The 24240-nt window shown below is 42.3% G+C and overlaps 1 protein-coding gene and 1 non-coding gene across 3 annotated transcripts in view; one reads left to right on the top strand and one right to left on the bottom strand.

Moving 5' to 3' along the window:
* Window positions 1-23978, bottom strand: part of Mylk4 (myosin light chain kinase family member 4) — a 75697-nt gene extending 51719 nt beyond the window's left edge. The window contains exon 1 of one of the 2 annotated variants that reach the window (XM_052156993.1): window positions 23715-23978. In XM_052156993.1, the coding sequence (XP_052012953.1) occupies window positions 23715-23873 (159 nt within the window). In that variant the 5' untranslated portion in view covers window positions 23874-23978. The remainder of the gene's footprint in view (window positions 1-23714) is intronic. The other variant, XM_052156992.1, reaches the window with a different exon arrangement.
* LOC127665340 (U6 spliceosomal RNA) lies at window positions 277-387 on the top strand. The gene has a single exon (XR_007973384.1). It is a non-coding gene; the product is annotated as a U6 spliceosomal RNA (small nuclear RNA).
* Window positions 23979-24240: the final 262 nt, after the last annotated feature.

The following is a 24240-nucleotide window of genomic DNA, read 5'->3' as shown; positions in this document are numbered from 1 at the left end:
GCCACTGCCCGGCTTCAAGCGCAGGAAATTCCCACTACTGTAAGGTTCTGCCTTTGAGAAAAGCACAAGACTCTGGAAAGTTACATAAACATTCAGAATTAAATGGATGTTGAGAAGAATAGGGAAGAGTAGAGACAACGGTGGGCAGTGGGACTGCAGAACAGGAGACCCTAGATAGCCTCGCTCTCCACAGCGGGTACCCTCACGTGGAGCAATGGAAGCTGCCATCCCAGGATAGCATTCTTTCCTTGAATGCTAAGAAAAATCAGTGATTCTGTGCTCCCCTCTGCAGCACATACATTAAAGCTGAAACAATACAGAAAAGATGAGCAAGCACCACCCCTGTGTAGGGGTGACACCCAAATTCATGAAGAGTACCACAGTTTATACAGAGAGAATCTGAAGTTTGGTGGGTAGGAAGGTGGGAGAGAATCCAGGAGGAATTAGGGAAAGGGAATGAATATGATTTAAAAATGCTGTATGAAATTCCCAAAGAATAAATAAAAACATTCTTTTATTTTTCAAAATCAGTAATTTAAACTTTCAAAACATTTAGGGACTCAGAGTTGTTACATCTGAACATGAAGGTCATAGACTTTTATTCCACAGGTCAGGAATGTTTGATGTATTTCTTAAAGCACACAGTTCTTATTATGATCACTATTAGTATCTAACACTTATAATGATCTTACTCTGGTCCTGACAGTCCTTATTTAATGCCCATCTCTACCTCATATATGCCACACACACACACACACACACTCACACACACACACACACACACACATCAGCCCCATTTATACTTGAAAGGTTAAATAATGTCTCTGAGGCCATACAGCACTAAGTAGCAGACTGGGGGAATATGGTTCAGTAAAGCACTTGCCTAAACACTTAAAAGCCCTAGGTTTTTTTTTTCTCTAGCAGTACAAAAGCCACCAACAAAAAAAGTGACCATGTGAATGGAAAATCCTACTGTAGTACATGTTGCTTTTGAGAATTTTTCATGGCAAACAGCAGGGTCGAGAAATCTGGCTATTTTCTGCAGATTGGGAGACTATTACGTGCCCCTTGGAGGGTCTACTTTACGTCTTTTATTTAACTCATCCTTTATTTATTATCCAAAGAATGTGCTTTGAAACAAAACAAAATACGTTGGTTGGTAATGCCTGGCCATTGCAAGTTGAAAGTTCTTTAATCAGTTCCCTGGGGCCTCCCCATGCCTGCCTTCTGCAAGGTTCTGTTTTAGGCCATCTGCATGTGGGCTCTGCATTCTTTCCTATCTGAGACCTCTCTCTTCCTGCTTGTGCCACTGGTTTCCTAGGTGTGAGCACTCCAGAGAAGGCTGAGGCTTCGAGCCAGCTAGGGGTCCACAGAATGGACTTCTGTTCTGGTTGCCACAGCAACCAAAAATTCCTGGCACCTGGCAGGCTTCTCCCTGATGTGGAAATCATACAACTTCACATGTGCTTTCCCTTGCTTTTCAAAGCACTTGTCAAGTCTACTCCCAGTCAAAAGACTCCCTGAGACCTCAGTCTCGCTTGGATTGAACCTACCTCTGCTGCTTCCAACCCCAAGAAGCGTTAGAAAGAAGCTGGAGAGCATTAACTGTTTCCAGCATCATTGGTTTGGGTCCTTTTTTATCTTACATTGCTGCCTCCTCATTTTGCAACTCCAATGCCCGGTATAATAATGAAGTCTCTGCCGGCTGGCTGCCATTCCTATTTGCAATGCAATGGTCCCCAGGATGTCCTGACTTTCTGTGAATGTCTACCATCTGTGCTCATATACAAATCAGTTCTTCAAATGTGCTTATGTAAGCCTGACCTTCATTTTGGAGGAAATAAAAGTCGTATTTTAATTCTTTCTAGGAGACTCCTTTTCAGGGGCTTTGTTTGGCATTTATGAATTGACATCATCAGGAGGGGAGACTTTACCAAACACAAAGAATACTGTTGGAAGCAATGACTTCCGGGGTTTGGTTTGTTTTTCATTTACATAACCATGAAGGGTCACTTAATCTGTTTTTTCCCCAACAGAATCACTGAGCTCCAGAGATCTGTGGCCTCCACCCAGAAACATGGCTTCTGATCTTTAAATACTGGGTTTTCTCCCTAAAGCACTGCCTTACCTAAGCTCCACTATCCATCCTGCTGACCCAACAGTGTAAGTAGCTCAACAGCAATCAATGGGCGGCTGGAAAAAGAGCAAAGCACTGGGGATGTGTCCAGAGATGGCCACCGTAGCTCACGGTACACACACCGAACACAGCTTTTCTTTTGAGAGTTGAATTTGCTCTAAGCCAGCTTGTGCTCCCTTGGTTAAGCCCAAGAAGAGAGTGTCAGCTGGCCAAGATGTGTGTCTACAGTGCACGTAGAAGGATGTCCTTGTCATTCTGAGGCCCAAGAGGGAGTGACTTTTTAAATTTTGCAAAGCTGCACTTGGCTGGCTTAGACTGGTTCTCTATTCCAAGAGGGTTTCCTGGTATTGAAGAAGAAGGATGTATAAAGCACAAGGCAGGTGCTAAGTCTCAAAAACCCAGTTTTTCTTCAATTCCACATTGATTAAGGGTCACAAACAGCCACGGAGTAGAGCAGGTACCTGTGTGGTTAAGGGCTCAGTGGTTCACTTAAGAGGGTAGTTTTCAGGTAACAGTCTCTTACCTGGATGGCATTTGTAATCAAAAAGTTCAGTGTCTGGAGAGGAATACAGAATGAACAGGACAGTGTAGGAATCCCCTGTTACTGATGAAGAACTTAAATATCAGGACAGCAATGGTTTATGCTGCTTCTTGCAGAGAAGAGGTTTATGCTGTTTCATGGAGAGAAGACCTTTACTGTGGGCCCCATACCTTGTTTTTTCCTTTATTTGAAAGAAGAAAAAGTAGAATTTATGTACTTTAAGAAAATACAAAGTGAAAAATTATCCATCAGAACAGCAAAGACCTGTTTCCAGGAAATGGATTTTGAAAGGAAAGCCTTGGTGTCCTAAGGTTGAAACCAGGAGGTCTCCTGACTTTGAACGTGAAGGATGAAAGAATCCTATGTCCAGGTGCAGGTCAGGCGGGCCTCATTTCAACTGCTACAGGAGGCTGCTTAAAGTCCTGGTTATGGTCCAAGAATATCCTGGCAGTTAGTATCCTGCATTAAAATTTATAAACCACAAAAGACCTTTTCTCACAGAGAAGTTAATTCAGGCTGCATAGTCTTTGAAAAAAAAACCTTTAAAAGAAGGTAGTCATCAGAAGAGGTTGTATGGAAACCTAGAAGTAAGTGATGCTTTTTACTCCCCCCAAAATGTACTAAAAATACAGCAATAGGAATTTCAGAAGGAAGGGAAATGGCACCACATATAATTTTATTTCAAAGAGGTCCCAGGAATGAGCTATGGGATTGCCAGAATTAACTTAACGGTAACCAAAATATGGGAAGAGTATTACAGGCTACAGACCCTGCCTGAAGAATGGAAACTGTCTCACCTTGGTGTCTCACTCTCTGGAGACACGAGGTCTGAAAAGATCCCCCAATCGGTGGCCCCAGCTGTGACTGTCCCCAAACACCCAGTTGTCTGCCCTGTCCTCTATCACTCCCCACTGAGCTCCATGGGCACCTCCTCTAGAATACCCTGGGTTAACCTGGCCAACCTTTAGTGCCAGCTGCAGCCCAAAAGCCATTCTGACCCTATAGGTTAGGATAATTCTCCCTGCTGTATGCTCCTCCTGCTCTTACCGTAACCCTTGGCAACCTTCTCCATCACCTGGGCAGGGTGGGGTGTGGTTAGGTTGCTGCTATGTCCAACTTTCACTTATCTACCCAACAAATCCAGTAATTAAGTCTTCATGAAGTAAATGAAGGCCCCTCCCTAGGACTCCAGCTTTTTATGTTCTGGTATTGCTCCTCATTACTATACATGCTCAAGACAATCAACTTGTAAAGAGAAACGTTTGAGTTGGGCTCATAATTTTTAAGGTCCCAAGACATGATAGATTCGTCCTGTTATTTTGGAGTCTGTAATGAGATAGTTCATCACTGTGGAATTGTGTGACAGTGCAAAATGGCCATAGAAATGAAAACTAGACATAAGAAGGAATTAGGGTCACTCTATCCCTTCAATGTATGTTTTCAATGTCCTGAATGCCATCTAATAGGCCCCATTCTTAACGATCTATCACCTTCCAAAGTGCCAAGTTGGCCCCCACCTTCTACAAGCCTACCACCTGTCAGAGTCTCCCTCCTGACCCGTCCTTGTGTGTGTGTGTGTGTGTGTGTGTGTGTGTGTGTGTGTGTGACAGAAATCCACCTGCCTGTGTCTTCTGAGTGCTGGGATGAAAAGCATGCACCACCATGCCTGGCCACACATCAACTTTCAGGGAGGGGGCTTCATTATATATGCTTCATTTATCTTTTATTCTAAAAGGATATAGAGAATTAGCTCTGAAATTGGCATTCTGAGGATATTGGTAAAGAAAATGAAGTAGTAGCAAGAAGATAATCATTAAAAAGCAGGTAGTCACAATGCTGTTAAGTGGTTAAGCCCAAAGGCAATTAGGCCGATGGGTGGGGAAAGCATTTCACTTTATAGGAACAGAAGTGAACCCAAAACTATGCTCCTAGCTGTCTCAGAAGTCAACCTGCTCCAGTCTATACTGCACCTGTGGGAAACACCTGGAAGATTAAAGGAAACATCTGGAGGGGTACAGGGCAGATGTAGAGGATTACAGAACACACCCACTCAGGGTGTTTTCAATCTCAAATGTACTCAGTCTTGTTTTCCTCCTGATTTATGTAATTAGTCATTTCAACTGCAACAAAATAACAACTTTCTAGAATAACATTAACAACAGCATTAGTAGTTATTTTACCTATTTGCTGAGTGCCAACTTTATACAGGACATAGGGGTAAGGATTCTGTGCCCAGTTTCTGTTTATCTTCCATAGAAGTCTAGACGAGAGCAAAAGCGTGAACTTGTGCTGTGGTATCTGCACAGAAAGCTGGAGAAGTGTGTATAGGTTCCATAGCTAGTCATGGAAGGCACACACAGGCAACTCTGTTACTTTGGCCTCCTCTGCAGATTGTTGAGGATAGCTGGGTTACAGAGGAAACATTTAAGAAGTCTCTGAATCAGCTTGAGCAGAGGAGAACAAGTCTTCATATTTCAGCTTACAAGAGCTGCAAGGTGGGTCCCACATACAGACATAGGGTCTACTCAAGACCCTGACCTTCACAGAATCTATCAGTCCACTCTAAAAATGAGGCTATGCTGTGTGTGTTATGTGAGACTTGAGGCCTGCTATGCTGATGGGCCCAGGAAAGTGCTGGATCAACATCTTAGGAGACTGCAGTCTTCTACTAATGTTAAAATTGAAAATCTAGAGTATCTTGCAAGAAAGGCCAAGGGGACTAGACTGGTACCTCAGATCTCCTGGGAGTCACCCATGTTGCATAAAGTTTGGGCTGCACTCCACCCAGGCTTGGCTCCTTCTGCTAGACATGAAGCCTTCTGTAACCTCTGTCCCTGTCTGCCCTCTCAATCTATTTTCAAATGTGACTTAAGCTAACGCTGCAGAGTTAGATTTTAGTCAGCTTTCAAGATGTCAGAAAGATACGCTGCTTTATAATTATTCAGGACAATGGCTTCTACCTGCTTTCACATAGAGCAAAGGGAGTCTCTAGTCTTCCTTCAAGCCTACTGAAACACCTATATTCTTCTTTAGAAGTATTTTTAACCTATTGGTCTTATCTGTACACATCATGTTTACTACCTCAGCTATCTGTTAACTCCTTTATACAAAACTTTAAAAGAAGCAAGCCTTCTGTTAAAAAAAAAAAAAAAAAGCTTTCTCACTTAGTGGGCAATGAGATAACCAAAATTTTAATCCCATCTTTTAGTCCAGTGTTGATGTGACTCACACAAAGGTAGGTGGCGACACTGGCAGCACCGTGCTGAAGCCCAAGCAGGGTCCTGAATCCACGCCCAGCCCCAGATCAGAAAAAGGAGATGTTACACTGGTGATGGAACTGTGTGCATGACAACCACAGTCTCCACAAGTTTTCCTGTGTCATTGTCCGCATAAACCACAACCACAGAAACCAAGCAAGCAACAGAAGGGAGAAGAAGCTCAGTAATTAGCCAGCTCATAGGCCTATAGCATTTACTCCAGACCACGCTATCTGAGAGCTTGTCCTTCGTGTCACTCTGTAAAGAGCCTAAGGAGCCACGAGGCTAACTTAACTATCAGAGGTAAGATTAATGGGTAATCAGGCCAGAAAGAGGTCAGGGTTTTAAAATTTCATATTTTTATAGCCTAGAAAAATCCCCAAGGCAACATGACATCTTTTTAGTCACTAGACACAAGCAAAAAGGGAAAGAGAGAAATCTGCATAGCGCTCCAGTGTCTGCCCAGGAAGACTGCTGACCACGCCTCTCATCAGAACTTTGGTGCTATTAAAGACATGAACCCCAAGCTCACTCTAGCTAGCACTTACTGCTAAAGGATTCTTATGGAGCCTAGGAGTCTATATCTTTATCCCAAGAGATGATTGTTTCCAGTGTCTCTCATCCCATAAAAAATATCAGAGTGTCTCAAATGCATAGAAGTCAAGGTTACTCATCTGAAACAAGTTGCAGGACTCAGATGGAGTTGTAAGCTCCTGACACTACTGACCTTTCCAAGTGACCCTGGGAACTGTGAACCTAACATTAGCATGGACAGAGAGCAGGGAGAGTCAGTGGCTCCCTGCCATGGGCACTTAGGTTTACAGGCCCTGCCAGCGGGCACCTGGCACGAGGAACTTGGTGACAACAGAGAATCTCACAGCCTGTTCTTTTACTCAGCATACATGTGGCTTTCAATTAAGCCACCTGCTGCCTGTCTGACAAGGGCAGACCAAGGAATTTCCATGATGCACATTCTGTTGATGTCCTGTCACGCAGCAGCCTACTTTCAAATGGGTAAAGAACTAGATGTCCAGACCACCTCCCTGGGGATGAATGTGACCCTTCCAGCGAAGGCAGGGTGTGCTGCCATTCACATGTCCCCTTGCCCCAGCTTATCTGACTGGCTGAGAGACAAATTCTGTGTTTTGTCTGCCTGGGAAATCTAATGGAAACAACTATTAATAGACATATTTATTTTATCAAGGAAAATATGCTCTTAAAATGTTCAAGAAAGGATATTGCCTGGTTCTCAAGGACTAGCCTGAGAGAGTCTTGAGAATACACACACACCACACACACACACACACACACACACTATTATAAACATACATATATATGTATATATGCATATATATATATATATATTGCATGCATCTATTACCAAACTAAGTATATATGTGCAACTGTACTAGTATCACATTTCAGTAACTTTCATGAAAAAATAATTATTCCTTAATTTTTCAATTGCAGGAGGTAATTAATATTCTGGTGCTTTTCAACTGTCAGCATTCACCCAGGTAACAGCACATGGATGGGCCTGAGAGTATATATCTGGAACAAATCCTTTGGTCACACCAATGATACCTGGCAGGCATGGGCTGCTGTTTGAAGAGTGAGATTCCACTTTATGGTGAAAGGCCATTTTTATATCACTATAAAATAATAAGCGACAAAGTAGAACCTATAAAGCAAACTATTCAAATTGGCTTATTCTTTCTAGGTTGAGTCTAAAAGGGACACCAGAACCTAGGCAATGCCTTATTGCTGTTGTTAAAAACAATTTCCAGTGTGCTGCTAGTGCCACTGCCATGTAGAAGTTAACAAGTTTGACTAAGAAGGATCAGATTGCCTTCTTTTTCTGAGATAGCATCGGGTACAACGAATGTTTTTCTTCATGCTAATACTGAATGAAGACACTCAGTGTATGTCAGACCATACTGACCTTGTAAAATTGATCTTATCTGCAGAGAAAGGATTAAAATTCACTCCAGTGTATTCTCTCTGAAGATCTTGGAAAAAATAGGTAAACCCAAGTTATCTAAATATCCTGACTGGCCATACTCATAATTTTGTCTAAATACTTGAATAACTATATTAGTCATCATCACTTCTAAAACTTAAGAAATTATACCTAACAGCTATAGCTAAACAGTACACAAAAGTAAGAGGGCTTATCTCATTAAAGGATATGATACAAAAATAAATAAACAGGGAATGATCCACCCGGAGGGAAAGTTCTAGCTTTCTGGACATGGAAGAATTTTCCTGCAAAGCAGTAATGATCATAAAAGACACATAAAGTAGCCACAGTCAGCATGGGGTCCTTAAACAGTGTGTATGGAAGATCACATTAGAACTATCTGTGGTGAGATTTGAATCTGGTCTTGAAAGATTCAAAGATTCCTCTGGTCTTCTCAGGGGGAGAAAATGATCAAAGGTGTGGAGTATAACCAAGAGGCAGGTCCAGGAGTCAATGTATGTCTGTGTCCGCCACCCAGCCACCTGCTTATAGGCACATGATCTTATGTAATCCTTCCCCCAAATAATTTGACATTATTATAGCAATGTGGTGAAACATGAACTGAGACAAAGAAAAATGGAATGAATAACATCACACAGTTAATGAATGGTCCCCATGGATATGAATTTGAGTAGAAAGGATACTAGAATCAAGATATGAACCCCCACATCTATCTTAGAGTTCCCCAAGCTATTAATTGTGAGTTGGGGGAGAATATTGAAGTAGAATAATTAGAAATAAATTTTAATGGGGTTCAGTGATAACCCTTTATTTTATAGGCTGTAATATGCCTCAGCATGAATAAGATGTTAAACAATTTAATAATTTAATAACAAGAATGTGCCTTTATAAAACAGAAGCGTGAATGAAGTAAATGCTATGTGGTGGGACCCTATCATTTGACTTGTGAGAACCAGATAGCAAAGGCTTCAGAGAACATGAGAAAAGGCAGAGATTTGATATTTTATTAACCAGATCAAGAGCTGTGCCTCTTGATTTTGCAGGCTTTCATTTATTCCCAACATTATCTCATTAGAATACAGTGCCATGTTGGTAACTGGCCCCCTGAGCTTGGGACTTATGAGAGTTCTCTGGGGAAAAAGATAGAGAGCAGAAAGTGAAGAGCTTTCTCCGTGTGAGTCAGGTAGAGGTACAGCCCTGTAATTAAGACATGGCTCTGGACACCAAAAGAATCTCTTCTGCTCCTTTGTTAGGCTGATGACAGTAGTCATAATTTTAGAGTTGACGATTTTTAGAAACAATCTGTGCCAGGTTTGACCTAGATGTGTACTCCTTGGCTGCTAAGAGTATTTGGCAGTATGGGCCCCATAAACCAATGGGCCTTGTCTCATGTCTGTGGAGCCCATGTTGCTTGATTCTTACGCACATCAGAGAGCAGGATCTCATCACGCAGTATGTATGTGCATATTCACGTGCACATGTGCACGTATGTGATTCTGGCCCTGCAGCTCATTCATGCAGGAACTCCTTCTCCCTCTCCATGGTCTCTGATGCCGAATCTTCTGCATACATCCTTACATGGTGGTGAGGCAAGCCAGCTCATCTTGCCACCAGTCCAGTAGAAATATAAGACATAGTTCAAGAAATATAAGACATATTTCAAGAAATCACATGCTGTAACAATGTCTGAGAGAGTGTAATGGTGGGGACAAGAAGGAGGCCAGCAAGGCAGTGCAGTATCACAATGTCTAAAGAGCAGCCCGGGTACCTCAGAAACGTGGATTCTTCCACCCACTGAAAACAATGCGACATGGAAAAACAGGAAGGGCGTAATGTCTTCCAGGAGTGTGATGTGGGGCTCTGAGCAGGAAAGCAATTGGGAGCCACAGAAGGTGTGCACAGTTGGAGAATGGCTTCAGGCTACTGAGAGTGAAAGCTGTGCTGAGGACAGAGCTAAGAGGCAGGTAGGGCCCTGCGAGGCTCTGTATCCGGTCTACATTGTTTTCTTTATTGAGCACAGTGCCCTCTCTGGACCAAACACTGTGCAAACTGCAGCAGGCAACAATTCTGTGAGGTCAATATTACTAACTTCGCATGATAAAGAACACGGGAAGGGTATACAGAACATGCTCAGTGCCACAGAGGTAGCAAGAGGCCAAGTGAAATTCAAATCTGTTGCCATACGTATGTCAATGTGTATTACAAGGTAAAATGTCTCACACCATAACCAAGGTGAAGTGAAACTCAATAAACAAGTCGTGCTATAAAAGAGAAGCAGTATATTTGGAGACTATCTCCCTTCATAAAGCTAGCTTTGGTGAAACATCAGTTGCATTTGTTAGTTATAACTTCTAATGGATTGACAAAGTACTGAATTCATAGGATCTATTGATGAAACAGTGCAGTATTTAAGAGCACAGGGTTTTATCTAACCTTACTTTGTATGCTTAAATCAATCAAATCCAGGATCCTGAGTCTTTTCTAAGGCAGAGCTGAGAAAGTACTGGCGTTGGTTTGAACACCTGCAAAGAGTATGCTGGACTGATGTGTAGCACAGTGGTAGAGCACTGGCCAAACACACAAAAGGCCCTGGGTTCCATGCTCAGCGCCAGGACAAAACAAAAAGCCTCTAAGGTCACCTTCTTCTCACAATAACTTTTTCAACTTCATTCCACTGGAGGTCGCTGTTACTTAGTATTTGCTGACAAGAACCTTGGTTTACAGGTTGGCAAAGTAGACATTTAAAACCTATCCAGTCCTTTTATGTGTACTTGAATAGCAAACAATTAAAGCAGCCATTAAATTGGGAAAAATACTTCAGATCATGTGAGGATAAAACAAACTGTCCCTAGAAAATTCTGTTTGTCTATAAATATTTAAGGTTTTTGTGGCCTTTTAAAATTTAAATTACTATAGTGGTATAAACATGAAATTTCAGACCCACAGACTGTACACCAGAGATGAGCCTCACTATAAACTAAGGAGTATCCGAGTGGGCTTGTCAGAACAAAAGTGCAGGTTGTCTAGGCAGTCTGTATTGTACTTTCTTTGGTTTTGCTATAAACCCAAACTTCTCTAAGAAACAATTTTTAAAAAGAAACTCTAACAAAAATTCCTGCAGTTAAACCTACATATTGGTTTTAAATGTTGAGCAAATGAATCCATTCAGAAAGAAATACCATCATGGACATGTAGCTATATTAAATTCCTAGTCCCAGTAAACCGTGGCTTACTTCTCTGTAGACAAAGAGCTTCATGGGACCACTGTGAAATTAACACACACACACACACACACACACACACACACACATACACACACACACATATGTACACACATGGTGGCACACACATACACACACACACACACAGGTGTGGGAAGTACTTAGCACAGTGCCTGGAGCTTGAAGCATAAATGCTAATATTCAGTCAGAGATGGAGCTGCCTCCTGAGTCAGTTTTTATTGTTGCATTGCTGGAGACTGGGCCCTACAATGCTAGCCAAAATCCTGAACTCCATCCCCATTTATAAAGTACTTAGACCAAGTACTGACAGTGTGGACTATTCATGTATCTGATCCTTAAAATAATTGTGTAAATAAAGGAATACAATCAGGTTAAAGACATAGGTCCTAAATAGGTAATCAGCAAACAACCCTAAGAACATAAAAATTGAAGTGGGGTGCAGTACATGTGCACAAAATGTGAGACGCCATGGGCTGTGCCTCCTTCCTGGGGACAGATAATATATTAGTGTGATATGCTCATTCTAGAAAAAAGGCGGCCTAATGCATTCAGTTCTCACGTTTCTAAATAACTATGGCCTGCCAGGTCATTTGAATGGGTGCCCTAACCATGCATCTCTACTAAAAGGAAAAGACACCTCACAGACTCTAACCCTGTTTGATGCCCAAAGGGATGCTCTTGCTTTGCCTGCTTCTGCCTCTTTTTGAGACTGCCAGTGACCATAAGCAAATAAAATTGCTGTTGTCAGTAGGTTTCATGTATTCTCCCTTCAAACAAAAGTCATTATTTAAAAACTTTTTTTGTTGTTTTGTTTTTTGTTTGTTGAGACAGGGTTTCTCTGTATAGCCCTGACTGTCCTGGAACTCACTCTGTAGACCAGGCTGGCTTCGAACTCACAAATCTGCCTGCCTCTGCCTCCCAAGTGCTGGGATTAAAGGTATGTGCCACCACCGCCCAGCTTTTTTACTTTTTGTTTGTTTGTTTGTTTGTCTTGATTTGAAAAATTTTATTGGCATCTTAAGTATAGCCAACACAAAACCTTTCTAGCTTAGTAATAGTTGTTTGTTAATTAAGTTAATATAAAATCCATGTGTGGTGATTTAAATGAATATTTCGTTTCTGGTATGGGTGAGTTAGATATATTTGTGAATTAAAATTTTGCATTAATATTTCATTTTTATGCCTGACCCTTGTCTTAATTCATTAATATAAGCATTAGACTATGTAGAAAATGTAAGAATAGGCCTAGCTTGCTCATGTGTGGAATACAAATACTAGAAGCTTACAGTTAGACATGTTGGAATGTGAGTTCACACACTACTGGCTTCTAGCCTAGTTATTTCTCTTTTTATAGAATTTCCTGATGCCTGGGCCACTGACAAGATCATTAACCTCGCACCTGTTACAGCCTGAGTCTCTGGACTCACCCCCTGCTGTGCAGACTTCCAGCTCCCACGCTGAGACATTCAGAGAATTTCTGGGTACAGTGCTGAGCCCCTGGAAACTAAGCACCAGTGACAATCGGTGTAGAGCCAGTGCTTTGCCAGCCCCAAGGAAAGTCTGCAGGACTCAAGGAACTGAGCCAGATCTTGATATGTAGATCCAATGTAGGAAGTGGCTAGAAGGGGTGGGGTGGTGACCCTAATAGAGACAAGAACTCTGAATAAAAAAGCTGGCTCTGGCAGCACAGAAGATGAGTTGGAAGAAAGTCCTGATGTTCAGAAAAGATAATTCCTTCCATGTCAGGAATCTTGGATAAATCTGCTTCGCTGCTCTTGGGTTTTGATTCCTCCCTTTAAAGAGTTGGATAAGCTGGCCTCCAAGGTCCTTCTCTCTCTCTCTCTCTCTCTCTCTCTCTCTCTCTCTGTGTGTGTGTGTGTGTGTGTGTGTGTGTTCTGTCTGTCAGAAGGCAAATCTAGAGGTTTGTGCATTGTAGGCCCATGTTCGACCATATTGCTGTACCCCAAGTTGAGTTACAACCAGCATGCCCAACAACATAGAAGATATTAACAGAAAGCACCAAACACCACAATCTCTGAGCAGCAGAACCTCCCGCTGGGTGAAGCGATGAGCCATGGACTAAGATTTATAAAGGTATTCTTTTAAAAGCATATATTATCTTAATTCCATAAGATGAACTCATAAATCAAGTGCTTTCCCCTCCCTGAAAAATATTAGAGGAGGTTGAAAGAATTGTTAAATTGAACACTAGGGGTTGGTCTCCATGCTTACCCTATGTCATCTCTGTGTAAACCGATAGAAGTGGTAGAGAAAAACAATGCACTGAAACTGGTAACAGTTATAGAGCCCCACATTTACAGACCCTTTCCACGAACACATGCTGCTTTATTTATCCAAACAGTACTCCAGTATGACAAAAAGGGCAGTCACACGCTGCTCTTCAAAGAACATTAAGAATGTCCATGGAGTGGAAGAGTTTCGACTAGAAACTCTATTCTTGGGACAGTGCTCAGTGCTGGTTTTGAGAACTAGCATAGGAGTTGCTCTCAGTCCTCGTCTTACATGTGGACTGTGATCAGGCATCTGCCATTTCTGTTGTGGCAAATACACTAACACAGGGGAGGAAGGGGTTACTCTATTCTAGGTCACATCGCTCATCGGGGAAACCAAGGCAGGAACCTAAGCAGCTAGCACATCACATCTGCTGTCAAGAACAAACAAGAAAATAAGTGTGGGCTTGGTTGCTGCTTATTCTCGGCTAGAGTTCGTCAATCTTACACAGTCTAGGGTCCAGTCCCTCCCATATGCAATTACCAGTCAAGAGAATCCCCCAAGGACATGCCCACATGTCCTTGATAACCCCCCTTTTAAGATTCTCTTCCCAGTTGATTCTGGGTTGTGGCACTGACAGCTAAAACCAACCAGCACAGCAGATTAACTGACTCCAGCTATCTGGAGAAATACCAGTATGTGCCTCAGAGACAGAACAGGGAAGGCCCTGGTGCCCACCAAAGATTCCTGCTAAACACTGGTTGCTTTCAGAAAGTGGTTTCCACAGATGACCAGGTTCAGCAAGCTGTCTCCCCCACATAACAAGTACCCCATATAGGGGTAAGGAGCAACAGTAAGCACCTTCACCATTTTTTTGTGAGCTTCGTGTAGAAAGACCCAATAAATGTTCATGAGCATTATGTCTGTGTCAAGTGAAAAACTGTATGTGGACAGAAAGAACTGACAAGGTGTGCAGGCATGCTGGGATCCTGTGCAACAGTGAGCAGTATATTTGGCAAGGCCATGCTTTTCTCTGTATAAACTTTTTACTTTGAGACAGGGTATCTTAGGATGAATCTCAACTCAGAGATCTGCCTGCCTCTGCCCCCTGTGTAATGTAATTAAAGGTGTGCCCTGCTAGACTGTATGTATATGTAAGCTTTGTTCCTCAAATCTCAAGAGGCAGTCCTGAGACCCAAAGCCATGCATGCACCGTCTCCCTTGCGCTCACCCACAGTCCCCAAGGCAGGATTATTGTGATGCTAGCTCTTGCCTCTTCACGACTTGCATCTTAAAGTGTGCAAAAGTTCCCTGGTATAAGCCAGTGAGACCAAAAATAAGCTGGTAACACTACAAGCTGGAAACTGGTGACACCAAAGCTTAGGTTATAACATTAAAAAACAGTCCCAAACTGAGCAAAAGAATGCTATCTGATTGGCAAGACCTCAAAGGCAAAACTTTGAAACTTAATGTATTTGCAGATGTGTTCCTTTCTGTGTTCTTTCCACAGTCTACCTCTGCTCCAGCTGTTCCTGGACCCCGCAGAGCACTGCATCTTGCCTCCTTCCTAGAGTTCTCGGCATTTCTGAGTGCTTACACAGAGGCTACTGAACATGCCACAGGGCATGTTAAACTTAGCATTAGAGACAGAGCCTGGTGGACTTCAGGCTTACAGCAGGGTTCAGCTTCCCCTCCACAGTGGTCAGTTTAGCTAGCATCATGCTGGGGCTCCCTTCTTTTACAATCTCACACTCCAAGGTCTGTGCCTATTCCTAGGAGCCAATTCCCAAATTAAGGATTTAAACACAAGCCTTGGTTTCAGGTTCTGCTTTCTGCTGGGAATTCTGGAGTGACAGATTGGAGACAGGAGACATACAGTCTTGGTAACATAAAAATCCTAAGCAAACTTTCCCAATATCAGTGTTCTATAGTAAATGTCTCCTATTATCAATTTTCTCTTTTCTCTAGAAAGAAGACTCTGCTGTTGCTGGCTTACCTTGGTTTCCTTGGACTTTGTGATTGCTGCCACACAATAGACAGGAAATAGAAGAACATATGGAAAAGGATCCAATGCCACTGGGCTAAGACCTGGAAATCGATCCTGCTACAGGAGCTGGAGGTTGATTGGGGACACCTGGCTGTGGGGGTGGGGTACGTTCTCTGAGGTCACATATTAACAAATCATTTTAAATTTATGTTGTGTAGGCATTGCTGTGCATTTAAAAAAAATCTGTACTTAGCATATCAAAATCATAATTTTGTTCTATTTTTGCTTTGGCTAAAATTTTTTAAATAAGTTGGCATATTAGGTTATTAATAAGAAAAGTAACATGAAAGGACAACCACTGGCATGTACTCTTGGGAGATCTGTTTCTGGAACCCCTTCCACTTTTTAAAAATCTTTTATATAAACTGTCACAAGGTTTATATATGATTGGGTACCTCCTCGCCTATGCTTTAAATCATCTCAGACTTGCTTATAATACCTAAAGCAGTATGTATGCTGATAGCTGTTGTTCCCTATTATTTAGGGAATAATTACAAGGAAAAATGTCTGCAGATGCTCAGTACAGACATAATGTTTTCTCCATGGTTGGCCAAATCCACAGATGTGCAATTCAGGGATATAGAGGGTCAATTGTGTAGTGAAAGTCACGAAGATAGTCTGTGAAAAATGGAAGTCTGGGTAATGCTAAGAGATAAATGTACATTTTTATGACCACAATGGTTTTGGGAAATGGAGGAACACAGTCTGGTAAATTATATTTAGAAATTTCATTAACACATGTGTTAGGCTTTCTCTTACCTAGAAGGATAGCATGACTAACAATTATATATTTAATTATATAGTTTTAGCTTTGATAGAAATAGGCAAAATAAATATATTTTTTCATATTAACTAATAAAAATGATATAAATTATCATAATTCTGATTATTCAGAGACACTGGAACAATGTATATTGTAAGGTTTCTCATCTGTATCCGTATTCAAGGGCACATAGAACTTCACATGAGTCAGAATCTATACATAGTGCGTTGTAAAACCTTTACCCTTGACTGGAGACAACATTACAAATGGATTTTCTGACACTTGTGTGAAAAATAACCTATAAACTGTTGTGCCTGGGCAAATTTCTAAGATAATGAGTTGTCAAATTATAAACAACCCTTAGTGATGAAGAAGGGTAAGAGTTATGTTGTAAATCTGACATAAATGTGCTTTTCTTTACAGGTAAAAAGCTACAAGAGACCTTTAAGAAAATATGTGTGGGACTTCTAAAGGCAGATACCAGAGGCAGAAATAGCAGTGGCCCACATCCCAGAGCTTCAGTGAATACCATTCTTTTCTACACAGAAGCTACAGGCCCTCGCGGTGTTTCACAGAGAAGAAATGTAGCCCTCCTGATATTTCCCACAAAAGATATATTAAACAGCCAGACATGATTAATGCTTGGGCACCAATGACTGGATCTGAAGAGGCAGACAACCGTGAAGCCAAGCCTGGCCTAAAGACAGGTCCGTACATGCTTCAGGATTTTTTTCTTTTGCTGTTTTTCTCCAACAGATTTTACCTTGCCCTCAACTGTTACCTCAACACTCATCTGTTCTTTTGAATGTGAACTTGGCAATCACAGATGTTAAGACTCAGGCATCAGGAAAGCATAGAGCTGTGTCTTCTAAACACCACCAAGATGCAGAACTTGTGGCTTCTCGCAGGATAAGACCGTCAGTAATGCATGTATACACACTGCTAGAGTATTCGATGAACCACCTCCGAGGAAATCTTTTAAACTGTAAATAACACATTGCCAGTGGAGCAATAGGACTCCAATGGGAGCACTGGCTCTCTGTGGAGAATGAGTGAAGAAAATCTTACTCTTAGGATGTGTAAAGGCTGTGCATTGAGCTATACGTACCACTTACTGAAAACAGAGTATCTGTAGAAATAAGGTTTATGGATAGGGCTGTGATGTGGCTCAGCAGTACTTAACTGGAAACTTCAAGGTTTGATGCCTAGCACTGGATGCACACAAGCAATGTTATGTCAGCAGAGGTAGGAGCAGGGAGAGGGGGAAGGGTTAGATGTCCTCAGGAACACCACCTACCTCTTTTTGAAACAGGATCTCACTGGAATTCACTAATTGGCTAGATTGGCTGGCTAGTAAGCACTGGAATCCAGCACTGAGGTTACAAAGAGGGGTCACAACGCCTGACATTTTTACGTGGGTTCTGGGCTCGAACTCATGCCCTCATGCTTGCAAAGCAAGCACGTCACCAACTGAGCCGTCATGGCTCTAGTCCTTCAGGAAAAAAAAAATATTTTAAGGAAAGGAAATACAATTCATGGACAGGGGGAGGGGGTGCTGGAAGAGGATGGAAGAGAAAGAAAGGGGTGCTAAGAAACGCTGTTGCAAGCCTGTCTTTCTGATAGATTGCTGCTCTCCTTGGTCTCCTGCCGTGATTGCTAAACTGTCTTAAAGCATTTCAAAATGAATTAGCAGACGATAATTGATAAGATAACCAAGTGAAGGGGGGAGAACTGTTTTTCTGGGAATGAACACCTCCTCTCAGAAAGTACTAATCTCTTTACACCGAGAACCATTTCTCTGCCAGAACTATATTTTGCTCACAGAATTTCATCCTAGGAATAGCTTATGAAAAGCCACATCAGCTGCAGCCCAAAGCACAGAAGGTGACATTCCCAGTACTCAGCACCTTCAGTGCTGTGCCTACAACACATTTCCTACAAGGAGGGAGAATCTTACATTTTTTTCATAAATAAGACATAAAAAGAACAAGAATGAAATGACGGCAACATTATTTTTTGCTCTCATAGCCAAAGCAGATCACCAGCTTAAAGTTAATTCCAGACACAGCTGCTTCAAGATTCCCCGAAAGTTGGTCTAATTGCTAGAAATGATGAAAGTTGCCACATGTCACTATTATTATCCCGGCCCTCCTAAGATGGTAGTCCTGGGCAAAGATCCAGCGAGGCATAGATCAACTGCCTTTGGCAAGAACCACTCCTGGGCTGGAAATGCTCAAAGAGAATTGCAAAATGAATCTGCCCCAGTTCAAGAGGGTTTCTCTACCTGTGCATTCTCAAGTGCAGGTACCTGCTTGGCGCCTCCCCAAGCGGCCACTGACCGAAACAGGCGCCAGAAGACGGAAGAAGACAGGAGGCACACGCTACCCACAATCCAGAGGTCTTTTCTGCGAAGTGTGGCATCCATTCTCCGGCAGCAGCTGTGAAGTCCCTGGTTTTGGGGGCACCTTCTCTGCCCTGCTCTAGCACGGCCACTTTCGAAGCTCCCTGTGCTCCGGGCTCTGCTCTGAGGAGTGGGCATAGTGAACCGCAATGGCATTCTTTGTGCAGTCCTACGCTGGCTGTCTCCGGTTACACGATCGACTAATACTCTGCTTCTTTAAAAGGAAACACATGATGGCTTTTTGTGACAGATCAGAGACAGGTGCTGGGACTGAGGGAAATCGCCGGTCATAATTTACACTGACAAACGTGTGTTTGTCCCCTGGTCAAGGACTAGTAGCTGTACCGTAACTGGCATCAGCTGCCTCTGATGAGCCAATGTCACCTAGGAAACTTACCCTTGCCATTGTAGGGCAAAAATCAAAAATCAGGGGAGCGTGGAAGAATGTAATTTCAAAAATGAAAATCCTCCATCTTTAACTATGCTATTTTGAGCTCTAAGAATAGTCATTATGAACATGGCTGGTGGTACAATTTCATAGCAGCTGTTAGGAAATGCCACCTGCTATTAGAACAGCCAACTCATTCAAAATAGGGCTGCCCATGCTTTACCCAACCAACCCTCTCTATAGTCTTTTGCCTATCTGGCTAAGAAATATTTTTGCTCAGTTCAGTCTTTGAATATCTGTGAGAGGCATTTAAACATCCCAGAGACTATGAGAGCCTGACTCTATTTGGACCATCTTAATCTTCTTCCCTCTGAATGGGGCTATAGAAGAATTGAACCTGTTTCTGATGGTGGTGTTATTGTATTTGGAGGGCTTTTCCCCCTTCTTTTTGTCCTTTGTTTTTGAGACAAGGTGTCATGCATCCCAGGCTGGCCTCAGACATTTTGTGTGGCACAGAATGATCTTCAGCTTCTGATCCTCATGTCTCTCTATCTCCCAAGTGCTAGGGTTATAAGCACAGAGTCATCATGTGCTTATAGGGTTATAGGATTATAAGCATGGGTCACCATGCCCAGTTTGTCTTGCTACTGCACAAGCTCAGGCCATGCATGCATCCCACCAGCTGAAGGACATCCCCAGCCCTGACACCTTCTTACTAAAGAAGACTTTTCTACAAAAATCACAATCAGCATAGATTCAGAAAGGATCCACCTTGAATAAGCCCCGGAGGAGTGGTTCACAAAGACATATTTTTGTAAATGGACCATCCAAACTCTAATACTCTTTAGTTTTTGCACTTGGGCCCAATGACAGGGTAAATGAGAGGAAATTACAGTCGCACAGGAAGATAGAGAAAACCAAGAGAGGTGAGCATAAATTGTCTTGAGTATAAAATGTAGAAATAAGGGTTGGGGGTATAGCATATCCTTGAGAATTTGGTTTGGGTCCCTGGAACCAACACTTTGAATATAATCATTTAATTAAAACTCTACATTTGATTGTGTCAAAGTAGCTATAATTGCAGTTGTGAGAACTACTTTTCATTTTACAAGGTCATGGTATATATATATATATATATATATATATATATACCTGCTGGCCACTAAGCTCGTCACTCAGATCAACTGCTTGTTAAGTTCTACTTGATTTCAATAACATACTTTGAACAAGTTTAGATCTAGTGTATGGTGGTACATGGTTATCTGTGGAAAATACTTTATTCAACCACTTATTTAATTTTTATATGTGTATGATCTGTTGATCATGTTGTGGGTGTCCTCGTGGGAAGGCTGGGGCAAGGACATGGCCTAGGAGTGAACTGAAATCTAGGCTTTGTTCTGAGCATTTCAGAGAGGATTGACCTGTGCAAAATCCTGCCAGTAAGACAGTCATGCTGGTGGGAAGTCAGGTTGGAGATGACCCAGAAGTGATGGATATAGGGTACCAATGGTGTCACAGGTTTAATGGCTTCTAGACGTAGAGTCTGAGCTGAAGAATTAGTCTTACTGAGCTCATACTTATGGTATAAAGGAAGAAGAGGAAAAACACCCTTCAGAGTCTTTAGTTTTGAGATATTGGTTGGAAAAGAAGGAGCAAGGGGAAGCAAGCCCGTGGGCTCCCACACTAAGTCAGAGCCCTTTTTAAACCGACAGCACTGTCACAGAAGGGCTAGCGGGCATTAAAGAATCAAATGGAAAATGAAGACAAATTAAAGAAGCAAAGTTAAAATAATAAAATAAGTTAAATGTTTTGAGTCCAAAGAAGTAGAATATGCAGTGTTTAATAATTCACACAGAAACTGGAGGAAGAGAAAGGTAGTTTAAAATAAACCCAGTGAAAGGAAAATAAATGATACAGAAAATCCTGGTTAAGAGCAGGAAAGGTAAAAAAAAAAAAAAAGAACCCAAGTTTCACTGAACTGTTTTAACAAATACAGGTTGTTAAATTTATATACAGTTTTTCTGCTCTTGGGACTGAGAGCAGATAAAGTTGCTTTTGGAAACAGTTCTCCAAGCTTCCAGAACAAAGCTGTGTCCCCAGAGAGTCTGAAATCCAGTGAAAATTGCCTTTCAGTTCAGCCAGCAAATGTTTCTGCCATTAGCAACCCTAATCTTCTCAGAAAGAGAATGGGAGGGGGAAGAAGAGAGGGTGAGAAAGTTGACAGAACTTTAAATGGTCCTGGGAGAGAGAGAACAGAGTGGCACAAGACAGATCTACTGCAGTCCTGCAGAAGATGGAGACAGCCACAGGGGCCCGGCCGTGCCCACACACCCAAACCGTGTCCATACATCCAAACCGCGTCCACACACCCAAACCGTGCCCACACACCCAAACCTCGTCCAGAGGAGACTCCTCTACCCCTAGCTGCTGGGCCTGCTGCTGGGCTGCACCCACCATAGGGAGAGCTCTACATGTCCCTCCTGTGCGTGCCCAGAGAAGGACAGATGTCACTCATGGTGACATCTCTGGGCTCTTCTCTGATTATAAATAAAAAACTGAAGAGGATGTATGGCGCTCCTTGTCACTGGAATCGACCTCTGATGGACTTAACTGTAGCATGAAGCCAAAGGGGACCTGCTACAAAGTGTCTGTTTTCTTCTTTTAGGGTCTCTGCCACTCCATCTTTGCCCCCAATGCCAAATATGTAACTTCCAAATTAGGTTTTGAACTGTCTAGAACGGTTGGTAATCATAAAAGCAACTCTTCTGAAGAAAGTTTATACTCCAACTCACCGTTCCCTCACAACCTTAAGGCTGTTAGTTTACCATTCTTATCACATAAACTCGGCAGAGGGGCACACCACTGTAATCTTAGCTCTTAGAAGGCAGAGGCAAGAGGATCAGAAATCCAAGGCTATCCTTAACACACAGGGAGTTCAAAGCTGGCCTGAGCTACAAAAGACCCTGTCTCAAAAGAAAATTATACTACCGGTTTATAAGAACAAATGGACTTGACAAATAATTAAATCCACATGAACCAATTGTTGATTTTTGTCAAGCAGAGTGACAAAGGATGAATGGTTTTCCTAGAGAAATTCATGAGGAGAAGGTGAATTCTGTTTACTTGTTTGTGGTTCCTTTCATATCTCTCTTACGTTTTGCCTATGACATTTTGCATCTTCTTCTGTCTGTAAAAAGCTGGCCCTATCTGTGGCTTTAGGACTGTGAATTTTACCATATTAGTATTTCTTCCATCCCAAATCTATACAATATGCATCATAAAATAAACTTACAATGCCATGTGCAAAAGGAAATTCTTTAAGATAAGAAAAGTAACTAAACCATCTTATTTTTTATATGTGTCTGAGGGAGAGACTGTGTCCGCTGGAGTGCTGTTCCTTAGAGGCCAGAGGCAGCTGGGCCCCTGGAGCTAGAGTCACAGGCTGTTATGAGTGACCTTCTCCTGGGGACTGAGAGTCAAACTCAAGTCCTTTTCAAAGTCAGTGTATGCTCATGAGAAATTTCTCTAACCCCTATAATTCTTACTTAATTTTAAATTTTTCTTTAATCTTTAAACGTGTTGTAAATTAACCTTTTTAATTTTTTTTCTACTTATTATGTGTGTGAGCCAGATGGTGTGTGACACATAGGCCACCACAGGGTGGCGTTAGAAGACAATTCTGTGGACTCAGTTCTTCCACCTTCATGTGGGTTCCTGGATTCTAACTCAGGCCACCACGCTGGTGTGCAGCACGTTTACCTACTCAGCCATCTCTCTGCACATGTCAACAGTGTAACTTAGAAATCCTCAAAATCAGATCTGAGTATATGGCGCAGACACCTAGATACCCATGAAATTCTATCCTACAGTATAGTCAAGGATAAGCCTTTACTTGAGTGGAGGTCCCTGGGGTAGCGGATGCCTGCAGTAGTGTGGTAACAGGTCCCTTGGGTAGCAGATGTCTGCAGTAGTGTGGTGGCAGGCTAGACTGCTTTCCCTTCTACCGCTGCCACTAACAGTTTCCCCTCACCCCCATACTCACACACCCAAAGTGCTTACCAAGCTTTAGACATAGTATTCAACCTACTTTCATAGCACCTGTCATCTTATTGATCAGATTAGCAACTCCATGTTTGAATTTGTTGCATCTCTGAGCACTTGTTCTGTACAATGGTCACAGGACTCTACTATCATGACATCAACAAGGAATGCTGTCCTTTCTCTGAACGCTGCTGTCAGTAGCTGTACCTCTCACAGAGTTCAGGATTTTTAGGAAATTAGAAGCTGCACAGTTGTGCCCTCAATGGTGCTCCTCTGAGTTCTCAGCCCAAACATGTGTTTTAAATGATCCTCCTATGAGGCATGTTTTTTTCATAGCATATTCCATCAATATGTATGTATGTATTCATGTATGTTTGGTTGACAGGGCTGATATGGAACCCAGGGTTTCCATCATGTTATACACAGCCTCCACCACTGAGTTTCACTCCCAGTATCCAGGACCTCATTTCAAAGCTCCTCAGCACTGCAGGTAAAATGCACATTCAGAGGCTTCCAAACTATTAGCCCAACTCAAGTGTAGAGTTTACCCACAATCCTCAGAGAAGTGGAATGGAAATTTGTCTGTTTGCAAGCTTCCTTCATCCTACACACAAGTAACACCACTGAATTTCAAAAGGGTCACATAAATAGCAGCATCCATGAGGTAGGGGAGAACACGATTACCTCATTGTCTCCAGACTGCAGATCCAGATCACTCGAATTCTCCTCCAGAAAACACTTCACCTTCTCCACCTCTTCCATGCACTGGAAAAAGGCCACCTTCTCCAGGGGGTGGCTGCTGTGGCACGAGCTAATCTCCTCCAGCCTCTTCACCTTCAGCATGCTGGTGGTGAGGCTGATCAGACTACGGTCAGGAGCGGGGCTCTCATCTCCTTCTATCTCAGATTTGTAAATCAGGACACAATCGTGACTGTTCAGCACTCTCTTCTCTTGACTATAAAGAAAGGAAATGAATAAACAAAACCTTCAGCTCACTTATTCTCCATCTACTTCCCAAATCAGAAGCAACATCAATATTCACGTCAAAACTTTTCCCACTGCTGGAACTTTTAAAGGAAAAAAAATGAATATTTTTTTATCATTTTCCCAGAAATTCAAATAGTAAGAAGTGCCATGCCAGGTGGCTGTGTCTGTCCTTCACTGCATTAAACAAGACATACACTGAGAGAAAGTAAGAAATCCAACCCTA

Source organism: Apodemus sylvaticus, chromosome 14, assembly GCF_947179515.1.
Source record: "Apodemus sylvaticus chromosome 14, mApoSyl1.1, whole genome shotgun sequence".
NCBI lineage: Eukaryota > Metazoa > Chordata > Mammalia > Rodentia > Muridae > Apodemus > Apodemus sylvaticus.
This window is presented reverse-complemented; position numbering and strand designations above follow the sequence as displayed.